The 21,517-nt window shown below is 56.2% G+C and overlaps 1 protein-coding gene across 1 annotated transcript; it reads right to left on the bottom strand.

The window, feature by feature from the left end:
- Positions 1 to 132: 132 nt before the first annotated feature.
- On the bottom strand, positions 133 to 19,755 carry TIE1 (tyrosine kinase with immunoglobulin like and EGF like domains 1). Its single transcript, XM_044913991.1, has 23 exons — positions 19,698 to 19,755; positions 17,261 to 17,578; positions 17,059 to 17,169; positions 15,518 to 15,673; positions 15,243 to 15,374; positions 14,917 to 15,057; positions 14,601 to 14,729; positions 13,659 to 13,804; positions 13,288 to 13,432; positions 10,742 to 10,900; positions 10,439 to 10,576; positions 9,942 to 10,238; positions 9,062 to 9,352; positions 8,582 to 8,772; positions 6,093 to 6,303; positions 5,813 to 5,923; positions 5,468 to 5,658; positions 4,374 to 4,487; positions 4,198 to 4,268; positions 3,027 to 3,067; positions 2,843 to 2,939; positions 2,661 to 2,760; positions 133 to 366 (listed from the first exon to the last, which is right to left on the bottom strand). Exons 1-23 carry the CDS (start codon positions 19,753 to 19,755, stop codon positions 295 to 297), a joined length of 3,420 nt encoding a protein of 1,139 aa, XP_044769926.1. The 3' UTR covers positions 133 to 294.
- Positions 19,756 to 21,517: the final 1,762 nt, after the last annotated feature.

Raw genomic sequence — 21,517 nt, 5'->3', positions numbered from 1 at the left:
AGAGAGAGAGAGAGAGAGAGAGGAGCAGAGGGAGAGGGAGAAGCAGACTCTGCACGGAGCCCAATGTGGGGCTCGATCCCACGACCCTGAAATCACGACCTGAGCCAAAACCAAGAGTTGGAAGCTCAACCGACGGAGCCACCCAGGTGCCCCGGATCCCCTCTTTTCTTAAGTTAGAAAAAAAAAAAAATTCCTCGAGGCAGCTCAGGTCAGAGGCTGCAAGGATCCGAAGTCACAGGCTGGAGAGTGGAGTTGGCTCTGGCCAGCAGAGCCCGGTTCTGACTTGACAGCAGCTCAGGCCTCCTCAGCTGTGGCGTCGATGCCCGCGTAAGTGAAGTTCTCAAACAGCGACATGTTCACATAGGCCTGCGGGACAGAACAGGCTTTAGTGTGGGCTGGGGGCGGGGGCGCCTCTGGCTGGAGCTGCCTGGCTTCCAATGTGGTAGCGCGACTTGAAGAGACACTGATTTAGACTCAAGATGGCCCCATGGCCAAAGGCGGCCCTCTGCAGCCAGAAGAGACCACGGTTGGGGGTTCAGGTGAGAGCCCGTCGACACACTGTTAAACAGGAGGGTTTTTTCTCTTCTTTTAAAAAATTTTTCATTGAACTGTAGCTGACATATAATATTATGTTAGTTTCAGGTGTACAACAGAGCGATTTGACAGTCACCATCTCTCACCACTCAAAGTTAGCACAGTATTGGTGACTATATTCCTTATGCTGTGCTTTCATCCCTGGGACTTACTTACTGCGTAACTGGAAGTTTGTACCTCTTGTACCTCTTAGTCTTCACCGATTTTGCCCAAGTGTGGAGGCTTAGCAACCACTAGTTTGTTCTCTGGATTTATGAGTCTCTGTTTTTTGTTTATTCTTTGTTTTGTTTTTTAGATTCCACATATAAGTGAGATCAAATGGTATTTGTCTTTCTCTGACATATTTCTTAGCATAGTGCCCTCTAGATCCAACCATGTTGCTGTGAATGGCAAGATTTCATTCTTTTTTTTTTTTTTAAGATTTTATTTATTTATTTGACAGAGAGAGAGACAGCGAGAGAGGGAACACAAGCTGGGGGAGTGGGAGAGGGAGAAGCAGCTTCCCGTGGAGCAGGGAGCCCGACGTGGGGCTCAATCCCCGGACCCTGTTATCATGACCTGAGCCAAAGGCAGATGCTTAATGACTGAGCCACCCAGGCGCCCCAAGATTTCATTCTTTTTGTTGGCTGAGTAATATTCCATTGTACACACAACTGATGCTGAACAACATGGATTTGAACTGTATGGGTCCGCTTACACCAGATTTTTTTCAATAAACACTGTACAGTGGGGTAAATGTATTTTCTCTTCCTTATGACCTTCCTACTAACATTTTCTTTTCTCTAGCTTATTTTGGTGTAAGAACACAGTATATAATACATACACAAAATATGTGTTAGTTGACTGTTTATGTTAGTGGTATGGCTTCTAGTCAACAGTAAGCTATTAGTAATTAAGTTTGGGGGGAGTCAAAAGTTATATGCAGGTTTTTGACTACCTAGGGGATCGGTGCCCTTAACCCATCCATTGTTCAAGGGTCAACTGTATATACCACATCTTTATCCATTCATCTTGGTTTTTTTTTTATGTACCCATCAAATGAATTTGTTCATGCATTCATTCATTTATTCATCTATTCATAAAGCTATTTTTGATCATTTATCCATTTATGTGGTTATTTGATCATTCATTCATTCTTGTTTGTTTGTTGAAAGGGTTTATATTTAAGTAGTCTCCACACCCAAAGTGGGCTCGAACTCATCACCCCGAGATCAAGAGTCACACCCTCTACCAACTGGGCCAGCCAGGCCTCCTGATCATTCCTTCATTTTTTTTTTTTTTAATGGGATTTTTTTTTTAAAGATTTTTTATTTTATTTTATTTTATTGAGAGAGAGAGAGCATGAGAGAGAGGAGGGTCAGAGAGAGAAGCAGACCCCCTGCTGAGCAGGGAGCCTGATGCGGGACTTGATCCTGGGACTCCAGGATCATGACCTGAGCCGAAGACACTCGCTTAACCAACTGAGCCACCCAGGCGCCCCATTCCTTCATTCTTATGACAGTTTATTAATTCCTACAGCTACTCAGTCATTAATTCATACGAAGAACTCTTTTTGCATTTGCTCATTCTGATGTATTTCTTCCTTTATATTTACCTGATAATTCATTTATTCACGTGGTTATTAGATTCAGTTATTTGTTTATTCATATGCTTATTATATCACCCATCCACTAATTCTACTCATTCATTCACTTACTATATCATTCATTCACCCATCCATCCATTTGGTTAGCTGGCCATGCGTGCACTGTCACTCTGGCTCTGTGCCCGGTGAGGAGAAAGGCTCCAAATGAGAGTGGGCTGATGGCCCCAGCAGAGGAAGACAGGTAAGGAGTCTGGGACCTGGGACCTGGGGGAGGGATTGGCTGCCGGGGCCTTGGAAGAGTTAGGGAGGCCCTAGTGTCCAACCCATGGAGAGCTGGAAAGCGGGGGGTGGCATCCTGAGGCCCAGCTGTCCCGGCAGCTAGTGGTGGGGATAAGGACATGGAGGTGCTGCTCTCTGCTCTCTGAGAGAGCACCCCCGGAGCCTGCTGAGCCCTAGTCCCCGTCACCCCCGGTCTCCTCACCTTCCTGGCTTCCAGCATCCGGCCCAGCTGCAGCGCAATCTGGGCAAAGGGGGGTCGCTCGTATGGACGGTCCCGCCAGCACTGACGCATCAGCTCGTACCTGCGGATGGGGTACTGCTGAGAAGAGGGGTCGGGGCTAACTGGGCTGAGGGGGTCCGGGGCTCCAGGCTGAGGACACTCACACTTCATCGTCACAGTTACGAGGCTGTTCCATGCGGTAGCCCTGAGGCAGCTTCTCATAGAGCTCAGCACAGGTCATGCCACAGTAAGGCGTGCCCCCTGCAGGAGGGGACGGAGCTCTCTCAGCCCAGGGAACAGGGGGTGGGGGGTAAGGAGAGGGCTGGGGTCTGGGGCTCTGGAACTCACCAAGGCTCACGATCTCCCAGAGGAGGACCCCAAAGGACCAACTGAAACGAGAAGGATGTACTTAGTTCCCGTCTAGGCCCTGGGGCCAGCAGTTTAGTGTCTACCTGCCCCGGGGCACAGCCCCTCTCGGCCCCCGCGTGGGTCTACACTGCAGGTGTCCGCCTTGGCCAGCCGCTGTCTCTGCTCCACTGAAATTCCTTCATAGCTGCTCCCAGGCTCAACATAGCATAGCTAACATTTTAATCACGTACTCTGGGCCTCGCACTGATCATCTAACATGTATGTTCATGCGTTCAACCCTCGCACCAGCCTTATGATATAGGTGCTATTGTTATGCCCATTCTACAGATGGAAACACTGAGGTACTGGAGAAGTACTGACTACTGAGCTAGCTTGCCCAAAGTCACACAGCCCGTCAGTGGTGGAACTGGACTCAAGCCCTCACAATTCAACTCCAGAGCCCTTGCCCTTAACTGCCTCTCACCTGCATAGCAACCTCTATGCAGGTGAGACCAGGATGGAAGTTCTAGTGGGGGGGAGGGCATCTAGGGGTTTTGGGGGCAGAAGCAGGAAGTAGCTGAGTGGTGGTCAGAGGGGCGGTCACTGTGGTGGACAGTGAACAAGGCAAGCCAGGCCAAAGGGCTGGGGGCCAATGGGCAAAGCAGGCCGGGTTCCCTGGAAAGAGGAGAAGGGGGGCCGATATGGTCGTCTGGGGGTGAGGTGCATAAAGAACGGACCTTGGCGGTTATGCTCTGGTTACATTCTCAGGTGGGGATGACCCCACCCTTCAGAGACGAAGGTGAGAACATTCCTTGAGTGGTCTCTCCATCCACCCAGGCATTATCCCCCCACATTCCCGAACCTCTCCAGTGTATCTCCCAGTGTTAGATGAGCACTACTCTAAAGTCCCCTACTCCAATCCTACCACTGAAACACCTTCCAAGACAACGCCTCCTTCCAGCTAGCCCCCCACCTTCCCCCTAAGATGCTGGGCACAGCCAAGATCTACCCAAGACACACTTGTATCATACCTGTGTCGGGTATGGAACATACCCTGGGAATGCCCACGTCATGCTTATACACCTAACACGGGCCTAAGATGTGTCTAGTTATGTCTGTATGCATCCTTGGGGGACCAATCCCTCCTGCCCCTTCTGAGCCCCACACTCACACATCACTCTTGGTGGTATAGACACTGTAGTTCAGAGACTCAATGGCCATCCAGCGCACAGGGAGACGCCCCTGGGAGAGAGTGGGTTTGAGGGGTTGGGTGAGGAGGAGGGGCCTTGTCAGGGGTCCTGGGGGGCAGAGCAGGCACGGAACCTGAGTGGGGAGACTGAGACTTACCATCGTCTTCTTCACATAAACCTCCTCCCCCCGAGAGAGGCCAAAGTCAGCAATCTTGGAGGCCAGGTTCTCTCCAACCAGCACATTGCGGGCAGCCAGGTCCCTGTGGATGAACTGTAGGCATGGTCAGAAGTCAGGAAAGACTGGGGATGAGCAAGCCCAGGATTCCTGGGCCCGTGAGGGATCTGACCTCACAGCTGGTCTTTGTGGGCACCGTCCGTCTCTGTAACAGCCCCGTACCCTTCTTCCCAGCCAACCAGGCCTTATCCTGGATCAGCGACTCCTGCCTCAGAAAAGTCACGCTGCTGGCTGTCCCTTCTTTCTTGGGATCTGGCCACGGCCAAGCTCAGGCAGTGTCCCTCTTTTTGGGACAAGGGTGGGCTTGTCCCTGGTGACCACACTGCATCCTCCCCTCTTCACTTGTTCCCTTCCCCCTTTCCTCTCCCCTCCTTGATGAAAGTGGGGGATGCCCTCCTCTTGCCCAAAGTGACCTTTCCCTTGAGTCCCAAGTCCTCCCCACAAGACCCTCCACCTTCCTAGGAAACCTCTCTCCATCAACCCCTCCCTCTGCCTTGGCCCCTACTCCTCTGCTTCAAAGACACTCGAAACTTCACTAACTTTAAAATGCCCTTGCTCAGTCTCATGTCCCCCTCCTGCTACTGTTCCCTCCTTCCTTCCATTCAAGCAGGGTGTCCTCAGACGTGGGCTCAGGCCGCCACTCCCTGCCCCACCCTCCACCCTGTCCTGGTGGGTCTCTCCATCCACCCCCTCACAGGGTCCACTCCCTTGCCATGAGACTCTCCGCCATTTTGTGGGGTGACGGCTCCCAGATTGTTGTCTCTGGCCTCGGCCTTTCTCCTGAGCTCTAGGCTGGTACCTCTAACTGCCAACTCAACATCTCTACTCCGATGCCCCCCAGATGCTTCAAACGCAGCACCTGCCCCCAGACCTGCTTCTTGTCCCGTGCTCTCCTGCACGCGCCCAGGCCGGTGGCTCAGGGTCTTGTCGTCCTCTGTCTTGCCTGACCGCACACCCAGTGAGGGCCTGCGGCAGTGTGCCCCGTGGCGGCACGCCTTCCCCCCACTTGCACACACCTGCTTCTCGCTCAGGTACTGCATGCCGTTGGCCGCCTCACTGGCGAAGCGCAGCAGCTGCCGGGAGCTGAGGGTCGAGGCCGTGCCATGCTCTCGGGCGAAAGCTGGGTCCGTCTCCAGGACCCGGCTCTTCCGCAGAAAGTCTAGCAGGTTCCCGTAGGGGGCGTATTCAATGGCAATATACAGGTAACCTGGGCGGGCAGGAGCGGGGACAGCGGGCTGGAGGCAGGCCCCCCGACGGGTCGGAGAAGGGAGCCTGAAGCCCCGGCAAGCTGCTACCGTGAGGAGGGGATGGCTGTCGACTGGGCTTGGGAAGAAGGGGCAGGTGAGGAGCTGGGGGCTTACCTCGGTTCTCACAAGCCCCCAAGAGGTTGATGATATTGGGGTGATGCCCCAATTTGCACAGAACTTCCAGTTCCCCTGCAAAGTCCCGATGGTCATTTTCAGAGGCATACTCTGTGTAAAGAATCCAGTATCACTTTTGTCAGAAACAGTCCTGGAGAAAAGGCAAGGCTAGTGAGGGCTGCGGTGAGGTGCTGGAGGGAGCCAGGTAGGGCCTGGGATCTGTGGGACAAAGGAGAGGGGTGGGGGAGGGCCTGGGGTCAGGGGTCGCTCCTGGGGGGACCTTTCAGCATCTTGATGGCTGCGTTCATCTTGAGCCCGTCCTTCTTGATCATGGCCCGAATGACCTGGCCGAAGTTCCCCTCCCCGATGAGGTCCTCAAAGGTGATGTCTTCCCACTCCAGCACTGGGTAACTCAGGGGCTCGGGCTGTGGTTTCGGCCGCCGGGTTAACGTCAAGGTGCCTGAGCTGAACTGCAGGATGGTTTCTTCGCCCTTCATGGGAGGGGACAAGTGGGCAGGCGGTCCGCACCAAGACACGGGGCCAGCAAGAGGCACAGATAGGCATCAAGAGATAGTTAGACAAATGGGCAGAGACCCCCGCAGAGGGCACTCTGGTGGTCAGCCAGGAACAGACATGCAGACAGAGGACACACACTGAGACAGAATCACAGGAGATGAAGCCAGTGGCGGGCCGCTGGGTGGACGGATGTCCAAGAAGAGAGAGGCGAGGCCACAGCCAGGGATCAGGTATGGGAGGCTCCGGAAGAACAAGGAGTGGGTAAGGCTGCTAGAAGCCACGAAGACACGAGTCAATGGAAAGAGGGTATCTCCAACATTTCAAACAGGAAAGAATTGGAATGAGCTGTGCTGCGAAGTGGTAAGCTTCCTATTACTGTGCCAATCTCACAAGCAGACTTTCTGGTCGTCAGGGATGCTCTGGAGAGGATTGCAGCCTTGGGCTGTGCGCTAGGACACGTTTATTGAGCGCCTATCACATGCGAAGCCCCAAGCTGCTGGGGGTCAGTGGAGGGGTTTTCTCCACAGCAGTAGAAGCAGAGATGACTGTCTACCCAGGTGGCATCCATCTATAGCTCTAAAACCACCCAGGAGCTGAAGACAGAAAGACCAGCACAAAGAGGAACATCATTTCCCCCAACCGTGTAGGAGCTGGGCCACCTGGGCAGGGCGGATGGCAGGAAAGGGAAACAGCTGGGCAGGGCCCAGGGCACGGCTGACAAGAGAACTGGAAGAGGGTTGACACAGACCTGGGGGTGGGGCTTCCTCACTGAGCGGACGCCCAGCTCCCTAGGTGAGGGGCTCAGGACACGGGGCACACGGATTCACAGGAAACACGCACAGCGGAGGGCACCGTACGCAGATGCATGCACGCACATGTGCTCGGGGAGGGGCACAAACACAGGGACACACGGGGACACGCACGGGGGTGCCCACCAGTGGATGCGTATGTGCACTCCTGCGTGGCACACACGCACACCTTCGTGCGGGCACACGAGGGAGGGGACGTCTGGGCAGATATGAGGATTATGTATATGTTCAAGGCTGCTTTCCCACCTCCTTCCCTCAACATTTGTAGTGCCCTGCCCCCACCTTAGCGGTGGCAGCTTTCTGTGCGTACTGACCTCAGAGCGAGCAGCCTGGAACAAAGAAGCCAACTGAATCTGTGAAGGGAGCTTTTACTAAGGCGTGGCAGAGACAGTGGCCTTGGACACTAGGCTTTCTGTCATAAGGATCAGCCCTTGAGAGAGAAGAGGGGTTTTTTGTTTTGTTTTTTGTTGTTTTTGTCTCTTTGAAATGCCAAAGCTTGGCTGTGAATGTCAAAAGCCACGGTGCGGAGGGCCAAGGGCAGAGTCTGGATCATCAGGGACAGCTCTGGGGAAGATCTCAGAGGAGGCAGTAGGGCAGGCGGGAGAGAGAGATGGGAGGTGGGGACAAGAGGAGCAGACGCTGGGTGCTGGCAGAGGAGCCTGCCCCGCCCCCACCCAAGCGTGGGCCTGCGGCTGGAGGCACACAGACTACCGACTACAGAGAGCTCAGACAGGTTTACAGCGAGGCCAGGGAGAGTGGAGGCGGCGCTTCCTTCCCCCCCGTAGCGACAGGTGAACCCCGGGCTAGCACAACTCTGGAGTAGAAACAGCCATGACAGGGGTTGCGACAAAGGGTGTGAGGGCCACAGAACATGCTGCCCTCCGTAGGGTACAGGGAGCACCTCACGGCTCTCAAGTTTCCCAGAGGAGGCCCTGGCCTTTGCAGAGATGAGGCCGGGACGAGGAACTCACAGTAGGAGGGGCCTGTAGGCCGGACGCCACAGAAAGGCTGAGGGCATCGGCCACAAATGTGTGCTGGCTCCCAAGTCCGGGAGGGTCTGCCAGGACAGGGGCCAGTATGAGGCCCACGTGTCCCACTGTCCCCCCCACCCCCCGTGTCATCACCATGCTACCTAGGCTTATAGTACCTCCAGTGAGAAGCGGGAGAATCCTGAATCTACCACGGTGAAATATGGACATACGGGGTTATTTTGAACTGGGAATATTAAATATTCTACCACTAACATAAACTGACTTATGAACTGAATTCAGTTCTAGAAAAATAAGGAAAATTATATTTTACACCCCTGAGCATCGTTGAGTGAGGTCCTATACCCGAGACATAAACACGCACACACACGCACACGCACACGCACACACTCAGGGGACACAGGTACTGTGCGTGAGCGGGCAGACGCATCTAGACACGGGGCCCACGGACTGACCGATCCTGACTGGTAAGTGAAGGTGCGTCTGCGGCGCAGGCAGCTTCTGCGGATGCACACCAGTGTTAAGAGGGCAGCCAGGATGCTGAGACAGGTGGCAGACACGGAGCCCACTACAGCCAGGATCAGCTGCCGATCCAGGCCCTCCTCAGCTGCCTGGACCTCTTGGACCGGGCCCTCACTCTGCAGCCCTGCACACAAGAAGGGGGGCGGATCACGGGGAGGGAGAAGTCAGAGATCCTAGTACCAGGAGGGACGAGGGGTGTCCGGCCGAAGGCCGATGGTTCACTGGAGTGACAGGATTTTCCTAGCATCAGGACGACAGAAGCAGGGAAGGGCCAGGGTGCCCAGGATCAGGACTGGTGTGACGTGTTGGGAAGAGCCTCGGACGTCCTAGCTCCAAAGCTGGAGACTGAGTGGAGGGAGAGGGCCTGGAGACCTACCCCGGGGCCAGGAGCGCCCGTGGCCCTGCTCTCTCACCATTGCCCAGGGTGGACTCCTCCACCACGCTGCTCCAGTCTCCGGGGCCCTGGACACTGGCCCGCACACGGAAGAGGTAGCGTGTACTAGCATTAAGGCCACGGACAATGGTGCTTGTCTCCTCGGGCCTGTCCACGTCCATCCACAGCGGGTCTCCTGAGCCCCCAGCCACCTGCACCTCCACGATGTACTTGGATATAGGCCCAGCTGAAGCCTCTGGGCGCTGCCATGTCAGCTGAATCTCGGAGTCTGAGAGGGCCTGGGCACGGAGGTGTCGGGGGGCTGGGGGCCCTGGGGAGATGGGGGTGGGAAGGCAGGGCTCAGATGGGAACAGGGTATGTAGCTCTGGGGTCAGATCCACTCTAGCCGTGTTCCCTGCTCTGTGGACCCCAGAATGCAAGCCATCCGGCCAACCTCCTCCTTTCCCTTCTGGGCTGAATTCTGCTCCCTACGGCTCCCTTCACCCCCCAAGCTTCAGCTTCCCTTTGTTTTCCTTATGTGCCAGGTCTTCCTCGCATCCCAGATCCTCCCAGCATGCTAGGTCCTCCCCGTGCCCCCTGTGCCCTGTGTCCTCCTGGTGCACCACATCCTCCCCATGACCCTTGATCTCCACATGAACCCTGGCCTCCCCATGGCTCCCCCGTCCCACATGCTCCTGGGGACCCACCTCCCCCTGGTCTCCAATACCAGCCCGTCTCACATCCTCCCTGCGGTCATGTCTGACGTCTTACTTCCCCCTCATGCCCACGTTTTCCACACGTCCTGTGTTCTCTCCGTATCCATGCACTCTCCGGTGACCTCCCATGTCCTTTTGTGTTTCCTGTGGCCCATGTCCTCCCCTCATCCTGCACCCGCAAGCCCCATTCCAGGCACAGCATACCACTGGGGGGCAGAAGCACGCGCGCAGGGGGCGAGGCAGGGCCCAGGAGGGTACAGTGGTAGAGCCGCACATCCAGCTGGTAGGGGGTGTCAGGCGTGAGTCCGGTCAGGAGGGCGGTGCGGGCCTGGGGGGACGAGACGTTCTCCCGCCGCTCCTGTCCCCGTGTCCCATCCCATAGGCGCAGCAGGAAACCATCGCCCACCAGTGGCCCAGGCACCGAGGGTAAGGACCAGCTCACTCGCAACCGGTCAGGGCCCTCCACGTGCCAGCCCTCCAACCACGGCTGCAACGAGGGCTCTGGGGCCGGAGGTCAGGAGTCAGAACTGTTCAGTTGGTCCTCGGGGCTGGACAGGACAGTGATTCCCCAGGGGACAGGGTGGGACACCCTCCAGTGGGAAAGGCAGGGGCCCCTGGCGTGGGGACAAGACAGGACAACTCCTGAGTGCATGGGACGGTAACCCCTGGGGGGACATGAAGGGGTGACTCTCGCCTCTCACCAGGACAGTCTGTGGTCATGAGGGTGGGAGGCCCCCAGGCCCCCTCCCCGCCTTCCCCTGGCCGGCTCAGCTGTACGCGGACACTGTATCCCGTCTTCGGCCTCAGGTTCATTAAAGTCACATTCTCACTGGGGTCCACTGGGGGCAGCGCACATCTATTCAGCCCCCCACCTCTTCCACAAGCTGCCATCCTCCCCCCTTTCATTCTGCCCTTTCCCCTCATTATTACCCAATAGCCCTGTCCTGCCCCAGCCCCCCCCCCCACCCCTGGCCCCCCCCCCCCCCCCCCCCCCCGCCACTCACCCACAATGGCGGACCACGCCATGGTGCTGTCCTGGGGCCGGTAGTGCAGGCGGACAGAGGCGATGGGGCCGTCCCCAGAGAAGGAGACCAGCGGGGAGACCACGAGCTGGCGGCTCTGCTTGGCCAGGAGCCGAGGAGCAGTCAGGGGCACTGGGGGCACTGCCAGGAGACCCAAGGTAAGGCAGGGTCCATCCAGATAGCCTGCCCAGTCCTCAGAAAACTAAGGACTCCACTGTGGCCAGCAAAGCCGTGTCTGGGTCTTGGTTTGGATGTGGGGCCCCCTCCGGGCTGACGAGAGACAAAGTTCAACCGATGACCAGAAGGGCCAGCGTTCTGCCCCCTGGGCAGCTCAGGGCACAAGGATCCAACAACGAGGACGTGAGAGGGTCCCCAACGATGCTAAGTGAGGTCTGCCATGGCTAGCTGGATTTGGGGGAGGGCACTCTATCCATGTAGTGTGGGGCACACAGAGGGGGCTGAGACCCAAGGCAGGGAGAGAGCCTGGTGTCAGCATGCTCTCTGCCCTCCCCCCATCATTTGTCACTCTCTTCGTTGGAGAAAAAAAAGATAGCCACTGATGAGGCACCTGCTCTATCCGGGCTGCTTCATGCCTACAATCTCCACTTCTCACAGCTACCTTTCAGGCAGGGCTCTCCCCTGTGTTATGAGGCTCGGAGAGGTTTACCTTGCCTACGGCCAGGCAGCCAGCAGGAGGTACAACCAGGGTTTGAAGGAGGTGTTTGGCCAGGCCACCTAGAATCAGCCAATTCTACCCCAAACAGCTTTTTGTTCCTGCCTGGCTTCCTCACTCCATGCTCATCGCCCCTCTTCTGGCTTGAGCTTTTCTTACCAGATGATCGCCTCTGCTCTGTGACTGGTTCCCTTGCTTCTCCCAGACATTTATCAGACTGATTGTTCTAAGAAGAATGGGTGAATGGAGGAATGGGTGGCTGGAAGCGAGGGAGGGCAGGAGGATGGGTGGAGGATGCAGGGTTGCGAGCTGAGGGGGTGGGAGGGACGGTGGCGTCAGCATATCATTAAAAAGTGAGAGCAAGGGTGGGTTTGGAGCCCTGGAGCCCCGGGTGCCTAGGGCTCACAGCGGGGCTTAGCTGGGCAGGGGGTGGCCAGATATAAAGTGGGCCCAGACTTCCACACTGACTTCAGAACCAGACCCCCACTGCTGGAGGTCCCACCAAATGGGTCTGGGGCTCAGGAGAGTGGTCTAGGCTGCAGATCATATCTGGATATGCATATCTGGAGTTGCCAGAGAACAGCCAAAACCTTGGGAGAGGATGCTTTAATAACAGTAACAATAGGGATGCCTGGGGGGCTCAGTCCTTTGAGCATCTGACTCTAGGTTTCAGCTCAGATCATGATCTCAGGGTCCTGGGATGGAGCCCCGCGTTGGGCTCTGTGCTCAGCACGGAGTCTGCTTGTCCCTCTCCCTCTGCCCCTCCCCCTGCTCGCTCGCTTGTTTCCTCTCTCTTGAATAAATAAATTAAATCTTTAAAAAAAATAATACTAACAATAAATGTCAACGTATATGGAGCACATACCCTGCATCAGGCACGACGCTCAGTGCTTAAATACATCATCTGACCTCATTGCAACTTCAATGCATTAAATGCATCATCTAACCTCAGCGCAACTGAAACACGTTAAATGCATCATCTGACTTGCTTCACTGCAACCCTCTCTGGAGAGTGCTGATATCCTCTCTGTATGGGGAGAGAAATAAGCTGTGAGGGGCTAAGCAGCTTGCTTAAGGCTCTGGAGCCAGGAATTTGTGGTGAGGATTTGAAACCAAATTGCCTGGGATCGGAAGCCTGGGGAGAAAAGACAGGCTGGAGGTGGAGCCCGGGTCACACTGATAGGTCCTGCTGGAGGGGCAGCTGCAAGTTTGGTGGGAGGGGTGGAGAGCAAGTAGGGAGGAAGAGAAAGAGGAAGAGGAGAGAGATCTGGGCTTCTGTAGGGGAGGCGGGCTGTCAGGAGCAGAGGGCGAGGAGCTAGGGCTTACGGTGCTGGCGAAGGTGAAGGGACATGGTCATGCCCTGCTCTGGGCCATCCTGGGCACTGGCAGCTCCCTCCCTACTCACCTGGAAAATCCCAAGTAGCTCCTCTGGGCAGCAGGCCACCCTCTGAGCTTAGGTGCCCCGCGTGCTCCCCTGTCCTGGCACTGAGAGCCCTGGGGTGTGACTCGGAACAGGCAGGAGCATCCCAGAGGCAGAATTAAAGACACGCTGGGTGCAGGGCTTGTGAGGAGGTGGAGAGGGCCAGCATGGCCAGACAGGAGGCTGGGCAGGGCCAGAGGGTATGTCGTTCCTAAGGTCCGGGATGTCCTTTCCAGATAGGACAGAGCTATGCTTCTGCCCTGACACAGGCCAGCCCAGACCTCTGGTGGATGACAAGCCCTCTTTGTTGGGTGCTGGGCTGGGAGCTGAGGTGCCCTTGCCCTTCCTGCTACAATGCCCTGTCTGAGCAGCATCAGCCCCCCGAGCACCACTCTGCCCACTGTCCATCCTCCATGGCCCCAGGACATCACTGACCTTTGACATTGACCCTGAAACGTCGGCTGTCTTGGCCACCAGATGTGGACACACGGCATTCCCAGAGCCCACTGTCCCCAAGGGCCAAGCGGGGCACCTCGAACTCAGCTGTGGTCCTGTCTGGCTCCACAATGGCCTTGGTGGACTGAGAGAGACAGGGAAAGGGAACAGACCATAGAGAATGAGCACCTAAGTGGCTGATATGGGGACTGATGAGGGGACAGAGATAGCTTCTCAACCGTCTGTCTGACCCCATTTGAGCCATAGTCAGGCTAGTGGGTAAAGCCTATGGAAAGCCCTGAGGGCTCAGGGGTCTGAGAGACCACATGTGAGGCCGGTGGGATGGGGGGGGGTGCAGGGGTGCTGCTGACCAGGAGGACTGTGCCATCTGGCTTCCGGAGCTCCATGCTGCCCCGCACTGGGAACGGGTTTCCCGCGGCTGCACAGTTGATCCGGGGCGTAGTCTCTAAGTTGAACTCCAGTTCTGAGGCCACGTCCAGGATCTGGGGGATCCGGTCTAGGGAGAGAGAGGGCGCATCCTGGAGCCCCTTGGGGCAGACACTGGCCACAAAGTGGCCCCTTGTCCCGTCTCATGCATCTCAGAGGAAGTGCCGTTAACTGCTCAGTCGCTCAAGCCTGAAAGCTGCAGAGTCCCGTAGGGCCCTCGCACCCCACGGCTGATCGGCCGCAGAGTCTACCTCCTGTGCCCCCAACCCGATGTCCTCCCTCGGCCAAAGCAGTCCCCTCCCCGGCCTCACGGCCCCAACACTGGTTCAGGCCTCACTCGTTTCTGCGCTCTGTTACAGACCCTCCAGGGTCTCCTGCCTCCACTCTCCACCCAGCTGTGTGGATCCTCTCCCAAACCCAAATCTGACTGCCTTCCACGTGTTCAACAATTCCCTCCTGCCCCCAGCACACCTGCTGGCCTGCTGTTCAAAGTCCCCAAGGTTTGCCTCTTCTGACCCCCCCAACCCAGCCTCCCCTTACTCCACTCTCCTGGTACCGGACCCCGAGGCCTCAGCCCCTGGGCCTTTGCCTCGGCTCTTTCCCCAGCCATCTCGCGCTCATCCTTCATACCCCCCCTCAGATCTTGCCTCTTCCCGAAAGCCCTCCCGGAGCCCCTCAGACTGGCCAGGGGCCTCCTCTGGGCTCCCACCCACTCTGGCTCCAGCCCAGCCCTGCAGGGGTGAAGTGGGCTGGGCGGTGAGGACACCGCCCCGAACCCTGAGCTCCCCGAGGGTAGGAGCTGGAGCCGGAGAGATGTGTCGGGCGAAGGCTGACTTGTTTTGGGGGGGTCTCAACGACCCTTGTACCTGACTTCTCACAGTGCACTCCGTGCCAGCCGGACGGACAGACACAGCCGCTGAAGCGGTCACAAGTACCACCATTCCGACAGCGGCACTGGAGACGACAATCCGCCCCGAAGTGGCCAGGGGCACAGACTGCGAACAGAGGGGCTGTGGTTAGAGGGGCAGCGAGGGCACAGCCGGGGCCGGGGTAACGACAGGCTGCGTGAGCAGGGGACCGTGGAGGGCCTGGCGTGTGCAGCAGGGCCCGGGGGGAGGCTCCCGGTCTGGCTTGTGGCCAGCTGTCTGGGTCAGGGACAGCGGAGGACAGGTCGGTCCGTACCTTCCTGGCACTGGCTTCCTCTCCAGCCAGATCCACAAGAACAGCCGTAGGGGTCCGGGAGGCAGAAGGTGAGACCTCGGCAGCCTGATGTGCCCGGGCACTGCTCCTGGCAGCTCTGCCCAAAACGGCCCTCTCTGCAGGCTAGAAACACGGCGGGTGGGTGTAGGGTCCACTGTTGGGCCTCAGGGTCCGGGATCCTTTTGGCGTTCTCTCCACCCACCAAGCTTCATCCTCTTGGTTCATGAGTCTTGCCCCAGCCAGGCAGCCTCTCTTGCCTAGGTCCTAGCAGCCCCCGCCCCCCAGCCCCCCCACCCCGGCCTCCTTACCCTGCTCGCAGCGGGTGCCAGTGAATCCAGGGGGGCACACACACTCGCCATCCTGGTCATGGCAGACACCTCCATGCAGGCAACCTGGGCATTCCTTGGTACAGTCTGGTCCCCAGCGCCCTGCCCCACAGCCTGGGGGAATGTGCTTTCAGCGACCGACCCTCACCCCCCACCACTGCTGCTGAGGACTAGGACAGCCCTGGGGGCCCACAGGAAGTGCCCACAGGGCTCCCAGCCTCCCATCCCACCCACCATCTCTGCCCTCTGCTCCTAACCCCGCACGATGAGCCGGAAGAAGGCGCTGCCTAGGGGGCTGGTTTCCAGGTAGGTGGCACTGTAAATGCCACTCGCTGGTGGCTGCACATTTGGGAGCTGCATCAGGAACCGCCCATCCTGGGCCTCATGCCAGTCCAGGGTATAGAAGTAGGATCCTGTGGGCAGAAGCGGGTCCGAGGCCTCAGCACCAGGTGAGAGCTGCTGCCCAGGTCACATCAATATGCGCCCCGTACAGTGGCCAGAACTGGGGCAAGGCACCAGCCAGGGTCTGTCCCCAAGGAGAAAGCTGGGGTGCATCCTCTGCTCCATGCCCCACCAACACTCAGTAAGTTGCCAGGTCCTGCTCAGTCTAGCTCCTCCTCATCTCCTAAAGCAGTCCAGTCTTTTCCACGCCACTCACGGCCACCACCACCATGGCCCTGGCCTCCTACAGCCTTCCACGCAGTCTCCTCTGCCTCAGTTTCCCCTTTTCCTCGTCCATCCTCCACTCAGCAGCCCGCAGGATTTTCCTCAACAGAAGCCTCCGCAGCTCCCCTGCTTGGATTCCCCCAGTTACCCCCTCCTTAGCACATCACTGCTTAGCCCTCTGGCCCCATACCTCTCCACACCCTGCCTGATTCCTAACATTCCTGAGTTCTGAAAATGCTGGTTTCTCTTCTAGAAACACCATGGTATTTCAGCGCTTCCTGCCTTTCCTCTTAGCCAATCCTCCTGCTGGAATGTCCTTTCCTCCTCCTTTGTGTGGCTAATTCCTATGCCTCCTTCTGGGCACAGTTATCTACTTGGGGACTTCTCCGAGAAGCCTCTTCCTCCAGGACCTGCAGACCCAAATACTAGGGTCCCTATCCCTGTCCCACCCCCTTTTTGCCTCTTTGCTCAGGACTGGACTGTAGGGAGCCCAGGTCTACGTGACTCTCCACACCTCTCATCAGTTCAGGGGGCCTGGTGCTCAGGAGACAAACCCCTTGGCCCAAGGGAAGGGTCCTTCTCCTTCAAGAGCCCAGCGATGCAAGAGGCAGCCAAAGGGCTGTGGGTCTGAGGGCTGAGGCAGGAATCTCTGGGGCCACACAGAATAAGGGCTCCCTCCCATGGAGACCCTCCCAGAGGGTCTGACAGGGCCAGGGTGGGGGCAGGCCTGGGCCGAGTTACCAGTTCTCTTCTTCGCCACGGGGACTGCTGCCCCCTGCCAGGGGGGCCATGTGACAGCACCTGCTCACTCCCAGGGGAGAGCCAAAGGTGAGGGTTTAGCACAGTGCTGATTTGAGAGTAACAGGGAAGGATGTAGTGGACCACAAACAAGGCTGCTGCTGGTCCTCTGGGTGCAGGAGGAGAACAGCGCAGAGCCAGAGAAGAGAGGGGTGCAGGTGCCTCCCATGGACCTGATCCAGGACAGAGGCTGGTGCGGCGGGGAGGGTAACAGGTGCATCAGAGTGAAGGCTGTGTAGGCGGCCAAAGCCGGCGGGGCCGAGGGCAGGGAGGTGTTCCAACGGACAGACCCATGTGCGTCGACCTGCCCAACCCGTTCGGACGCCCCTCTCACCGTTGCTCTTCCAGATCACATCCGTCTGCTTCTCCTTGCGCACACGTGCCACAAGCACAGCTGTGTCGCCCTTGTTCACCGTGTGTGTGACCTTGTCCGGGAGCAGGTGCGCTGCGGGGGTGGGGGGGCGGGATGGAGGAGGGTGGGGTCAGAGGTCAAGGGCGCCTCCCCTCCGGTCCCCGCCCCCGCGGGCCGGACTCACCTCCCGGGCTGTTGTGCACGTAGAGGACGCGCGTGCGCCCCGCGCCCGCGCCGCCCACGCACGAGAAGACGCCCACGAGGTCGGAGGGCTGCGAGAAGCCGCGCAGCGTGACGCGGTGCGAGCCGTTGCGCAGCAGGTGCGGGGGCTGCCCGGGCCGCGGCGTGCGCACGATGCGGTCGTCCTTCTCCAGCAGCAGGGGGGGCCCCCAGGCGTCGGCGCCCGGGCCCGGCTCGGCCTCCCCGGACACGCAGGTCAGGAAGAAGCGCTGGGGCTCGGCGAGCCGCAGGTCGGCCAGCAGCGTCAGGTCCACCGCGGCGCCTGGAGCGGGGGCGCCAGTCCTGCGTCCCACGGGGTCCCCAGCCCGCCCCGCGCGCTCTCCCAGGCGTTTCCCTCCCCTCCCTTCCTGTCTCTTTCCCGGCCCCGCCGCGCACTGGCCCTTTCCTCCCAAGGCTCTTCGTCCTAAAAACAAAAACAAAGCCCCCTCTCCGGCCTCCTGGTGCCCCCCTTCTCCCGCCAGATGGCTTCCCTTTTATAGCCTCGGAAAGAATGATGTATGCTCCCTGTCTCCGTTCCCTCACTGTTTAATTCCCTGCCAGCCCTCTTGAGTCCCCACCTGTCTCAGAGTGCTCTGCAAAGGGGAGCCGCTCTCCGTGAGAGCCCTGGAGAAAAAATCGTCTTCGAGAAAGCCCTCCCTGCCACTCCAGAAATCTAGACAGGCTTGCCATCCTGGGGTTTAAGGGAGAGGCGGGCTTCTATAGCCAGGTGGTTGTGGGGCAGAAAGGAGGGGAGGCCCTTATTTTCCGTCCCTGCCCGTTACCTGGCAAGTAATTAGTTAGCTTAAATGCCACTTAGCTCATCAATTAATATTCTTCGAAAGCCTACCACGAGTAAATTGAAGTTTGCGTTTGCTGACCGCCCAGCATATGCTGGAGCACCTGCTTTCCAGTGGATCTTCACACCCCCCAGTGAAGTTGATGTCTTTCCATTTACAGAGGAGGGCAGTAATAATTATTCTACAGACTTCCTGGAGCAAGCTCACCTACTACCCTGGCTTTAACTATCACCTCCGAGTCGACAACCCTGGGACAGCCTCTCAGCTTGGGCCTGCATTTCTATCCGCTTCTCCAATCCTGCTTCTCTCCGGTGCCCCCTGACTCAACAGATGGCACTAACCACCTGAGACACAAACTTTGGAGTCCTCTCATGCTCCTACTTTCGTGATAACTAATGTTTATTGGAGGTCAATTTTATGGCAGGCGCTTTATGCATGTTCTCTCATTTTATCATCCAACTATCCTGGGTGGTGGGTGTTATTACTCTAGTTTTATAGCCAGCGAATGAAACCTCAGAGAAGTAACTTGCCCAAGGGCATACAGTTAGTAACTGGCAGAGCCAGGTTGTCTGACTCTAAACTCTATACCTCTAAGGATGTTGCTGGCTGCCGCCATCAGTCACAAAATTCTGCGGATTCCACTTCCTCAGAGCCTCTTGACTGCACCGCTATCTCCAAGCCCACCCTTGTTTAGACCTCACCTTTACTCACCTGGACCATTCCCAACTCATCCCCCATCTAAGACCTTGTGACTCGATGTCTGCAACCTCCCATGGCTCCGCATTGCCCTCAGGATACAGAGCATGCTCTTGAGCCCCTCGTTGCTCACACTCTGCTCTGAGAGGGTGAGCAATGAGACTTGCATCTACTGAGATTTGCATCTCCTCTGAGACTTGCATCTACTGTTCTGGCGGCCTGGAATGAAGACCACTGCTCTTAGCAAAGTCTTTCTGGACGCCTTTGTCATCTACTACCCCCAAGCAGAGTAGCTGACTCCTCCTCAGTGCTCCTCTGGAGCTACTTGTGTCTCTCTTTTATCCTTCACCCCATGTGTTGTGACCCCAACTACCACTCAAAGATAGCTTTTGCATTCTAATCCTTTTTGGCCGTCACTGAAGGAATCAGCTACCGCTTACGCAACAACTGGGCACCGGGCAATCTGTGTAAATTACCTCCTTTAAACCCCATAACAGCCATAGGAGGTCAACATCATAGACTTTGTTACATAGATCTGGAGGCTGTCTGCCTTTCAACCCGTGACCCAGAGCACAGCTCCTAGAATATTGTTGGTGCTGGGTAAATGTTTGTCAAATGAATAATTGAATGAATCCAACACACCGACCATACGAACACCCACTGAAAACTTCAGGGCCCCCATAGGCCTGCGGCACTTTACTGATCCTAAAATCCAGCATAGTCAATGACTGCTGTACTCCCAATGCCAGGCTGCAGAGTTTCTAGTGCCTGCCTGGGTTTTGGGGGCCTTGATCCCGCTTGCTAGCTGATCGGGGTGCACATAAAGGTGATGGCAGTGATGGTAAGCCTTCTTAGGGGAGAATCAGGGCTTTGGGGGCTGGGGGTGGGAGTGGCTTGGGGGAGACTTACCAACATGAGAAGCCAGACAGAGGATGGGGAGCAGCAAACGGGGCCCCAGCCAGACCATACTCTGGAGGCTGACCAGGTCAGCCAGGACAAGCTAGGCCTCCGGTCAGTTCGTCTGGGTCTAGATGCTGGACCTGAACTGATTAGTGCGTGTTGGTGCTGGGGAGGAAGAGGAAATGAGGTGGCTTGGGTGGGAGGGGTAGCAGTGAAGGGGTGGGGAGGACTTATCCTGCTTCTGCTCACCGCTTCCCCCCCCCCGCCCCCAGTCCGGCCCCCACAAGGCTGGGGATGGGTGTGGCCTGGAAGGCCCTGGAATGGGGTCACTTGAGGTGGGGGGAGAGTTGTAAGAATAGACCTAGGGACTGTGTGACCAGTTTTCCCATCTCCTGTTCTCCCTTTGGTCCTCTGTCTTGCCAGCAGGCAGGAGGCAGGAAAGGGAGGAAGCCAGTGGCTTCCGCCTATTGAGGAGGGACAGGGGAGGATGCTGTTCTGGGGTCTCCCCTCCCCCCAGCACATACACACAATACGGCCCATGCAATTCCTTATGTATGTGTCCTAGGACACCGTTTCACGGGTGTCCTAGAGAGCAGATCACGTACGTAACAAGTGGACAAAGGAACACAAGAACTCACGCTCAGGGTAGAAAAAGAACTTTGATTCTATCTTGCGTATGTAGGCGTGGACAAGTTTTCCCTTCCAGATTCTTTGGCTGGCCTAATAATTGATATGAGGCAGATTAACAGGAGAAAAACAAAAGTTTAATAGCATCTGTATTTCCCTGTAGACATAGGAGTGAAGGGGTTCAGAACAAGTCTTCCTGCAATATGCCTCTTTGGCATGAAGATTATTTTGAGCTAAAAATATTCAAAAACCTAGCAGATTCAGGAAAAGCTCTTTACCTCACTTTCAACTGCCTAAATTTATATTGGAAAGGGTGCCTGTTCCAGGAAGAGAGCTATTAGCAGAGATTCCTCTTTACCTCAGGCACTTAACTGCCTCACAGGCCAACCTTTTTTTTTTTTTTAATTGAGTTATAATTACTATACAGTGTTATGTTAGTTTCAGATGTACAGCATAATGGTTCAATAATTCTATACACTACTCAGTGCTCACCACGAGATGTATAGACTGTCACCAAACAACAACTATTATTATATTATTGACTATATTCCTTACGCTGTACTTTTCATCTCTGTGACTTTTTAATTTTATAACTGGAAGCTTGTACCTCCATATCTGCTTTATCTATCTTACCCATCCCCTCTGGCAACCACTCGTTTGTTCTTTGCATTTGACTCTGGTTTTTATTTGTTTTGATTTTTAGATTCGACATATAAGTGAAATCATTGGGTATTTGTTTTGTTTTTTGTCTGACCTAATTCACTTAGCATAATGCCCTCTGGGTCCATCCATGTTGTTGCAAATGGCAAGATCTCATTTTTTTTATGGCTGAGTAATAGTCCATTTTATCCACATTTTCCTTATCCATTCATGTATTAATGAACACTTGGGTTGCTCCTATGTCTTGGCTGTTGTAAATAATGCTGCAGTAAAAATAGGGGGTGTATATATCTTTTCAAATTAGTGTTTTCTTTTTTTTGGTGGGGTGATAAATACCCAGTAGTACAACTACTGGATCCTGTGCCTCCTCTGTACTGTTTTCCATGGTGGCTGCACCAGTTTGCATCTCCATCAACAGTGCTCAAGGGTTCCTTTTTCTCCACATCCTCGCCAACACTTGTTATTTCTTTTTTTCTTTTTTTTAGTCACTCTGGCAAGTGTGAGGTGATATCTCATTGTGGGTTTGATTTGCATTTCCCAGA

The sequence above is a fragment of the Neomonachus schauinslandi genome, chromosome 4 (genome assembly GCF_002201575.2).
Source record: "Neomonachus schauinslandi chromosome 4, ASM220157v2, whole genome shotgun sequence".
NCBI classification, from domain to species: Eukaryota; Metazoa; Chordata; class Mammalia; order Carnivora; family Phocidae; genus Neomonachus; species Neomonachus schauinslandi.
Note: the sequence above shows the minus strand (reverse complement) of the source record. Positions and strands in the feature narration are given on the sequence as shown.

Bases quoted from the DNA above. Each gene is read 5' to 3' on its own strand.
- TIE1 (XM_044913991.1), bottom strand. From the start codon at position 19,755: ATGGTCTGGCTGGGGCCCCGTTTGCTGCTCCCCATCCTCTGTCTGGCT. The intron at 4,488-5,467 runs GTGTGTGCAAGT...CCATGCCTACAG, and splicing joins AGTACCTGAGCGAGAAGCAG to TTCATCCACAGGGACCTGGC. The intron at 367-2,660 runs GTGAGGAGACCG...TCTGTCCCGCAG, and splicing joins GGATGCTGGAAGCCAGGAAG to GCCTATGTGAACATGTCGCT.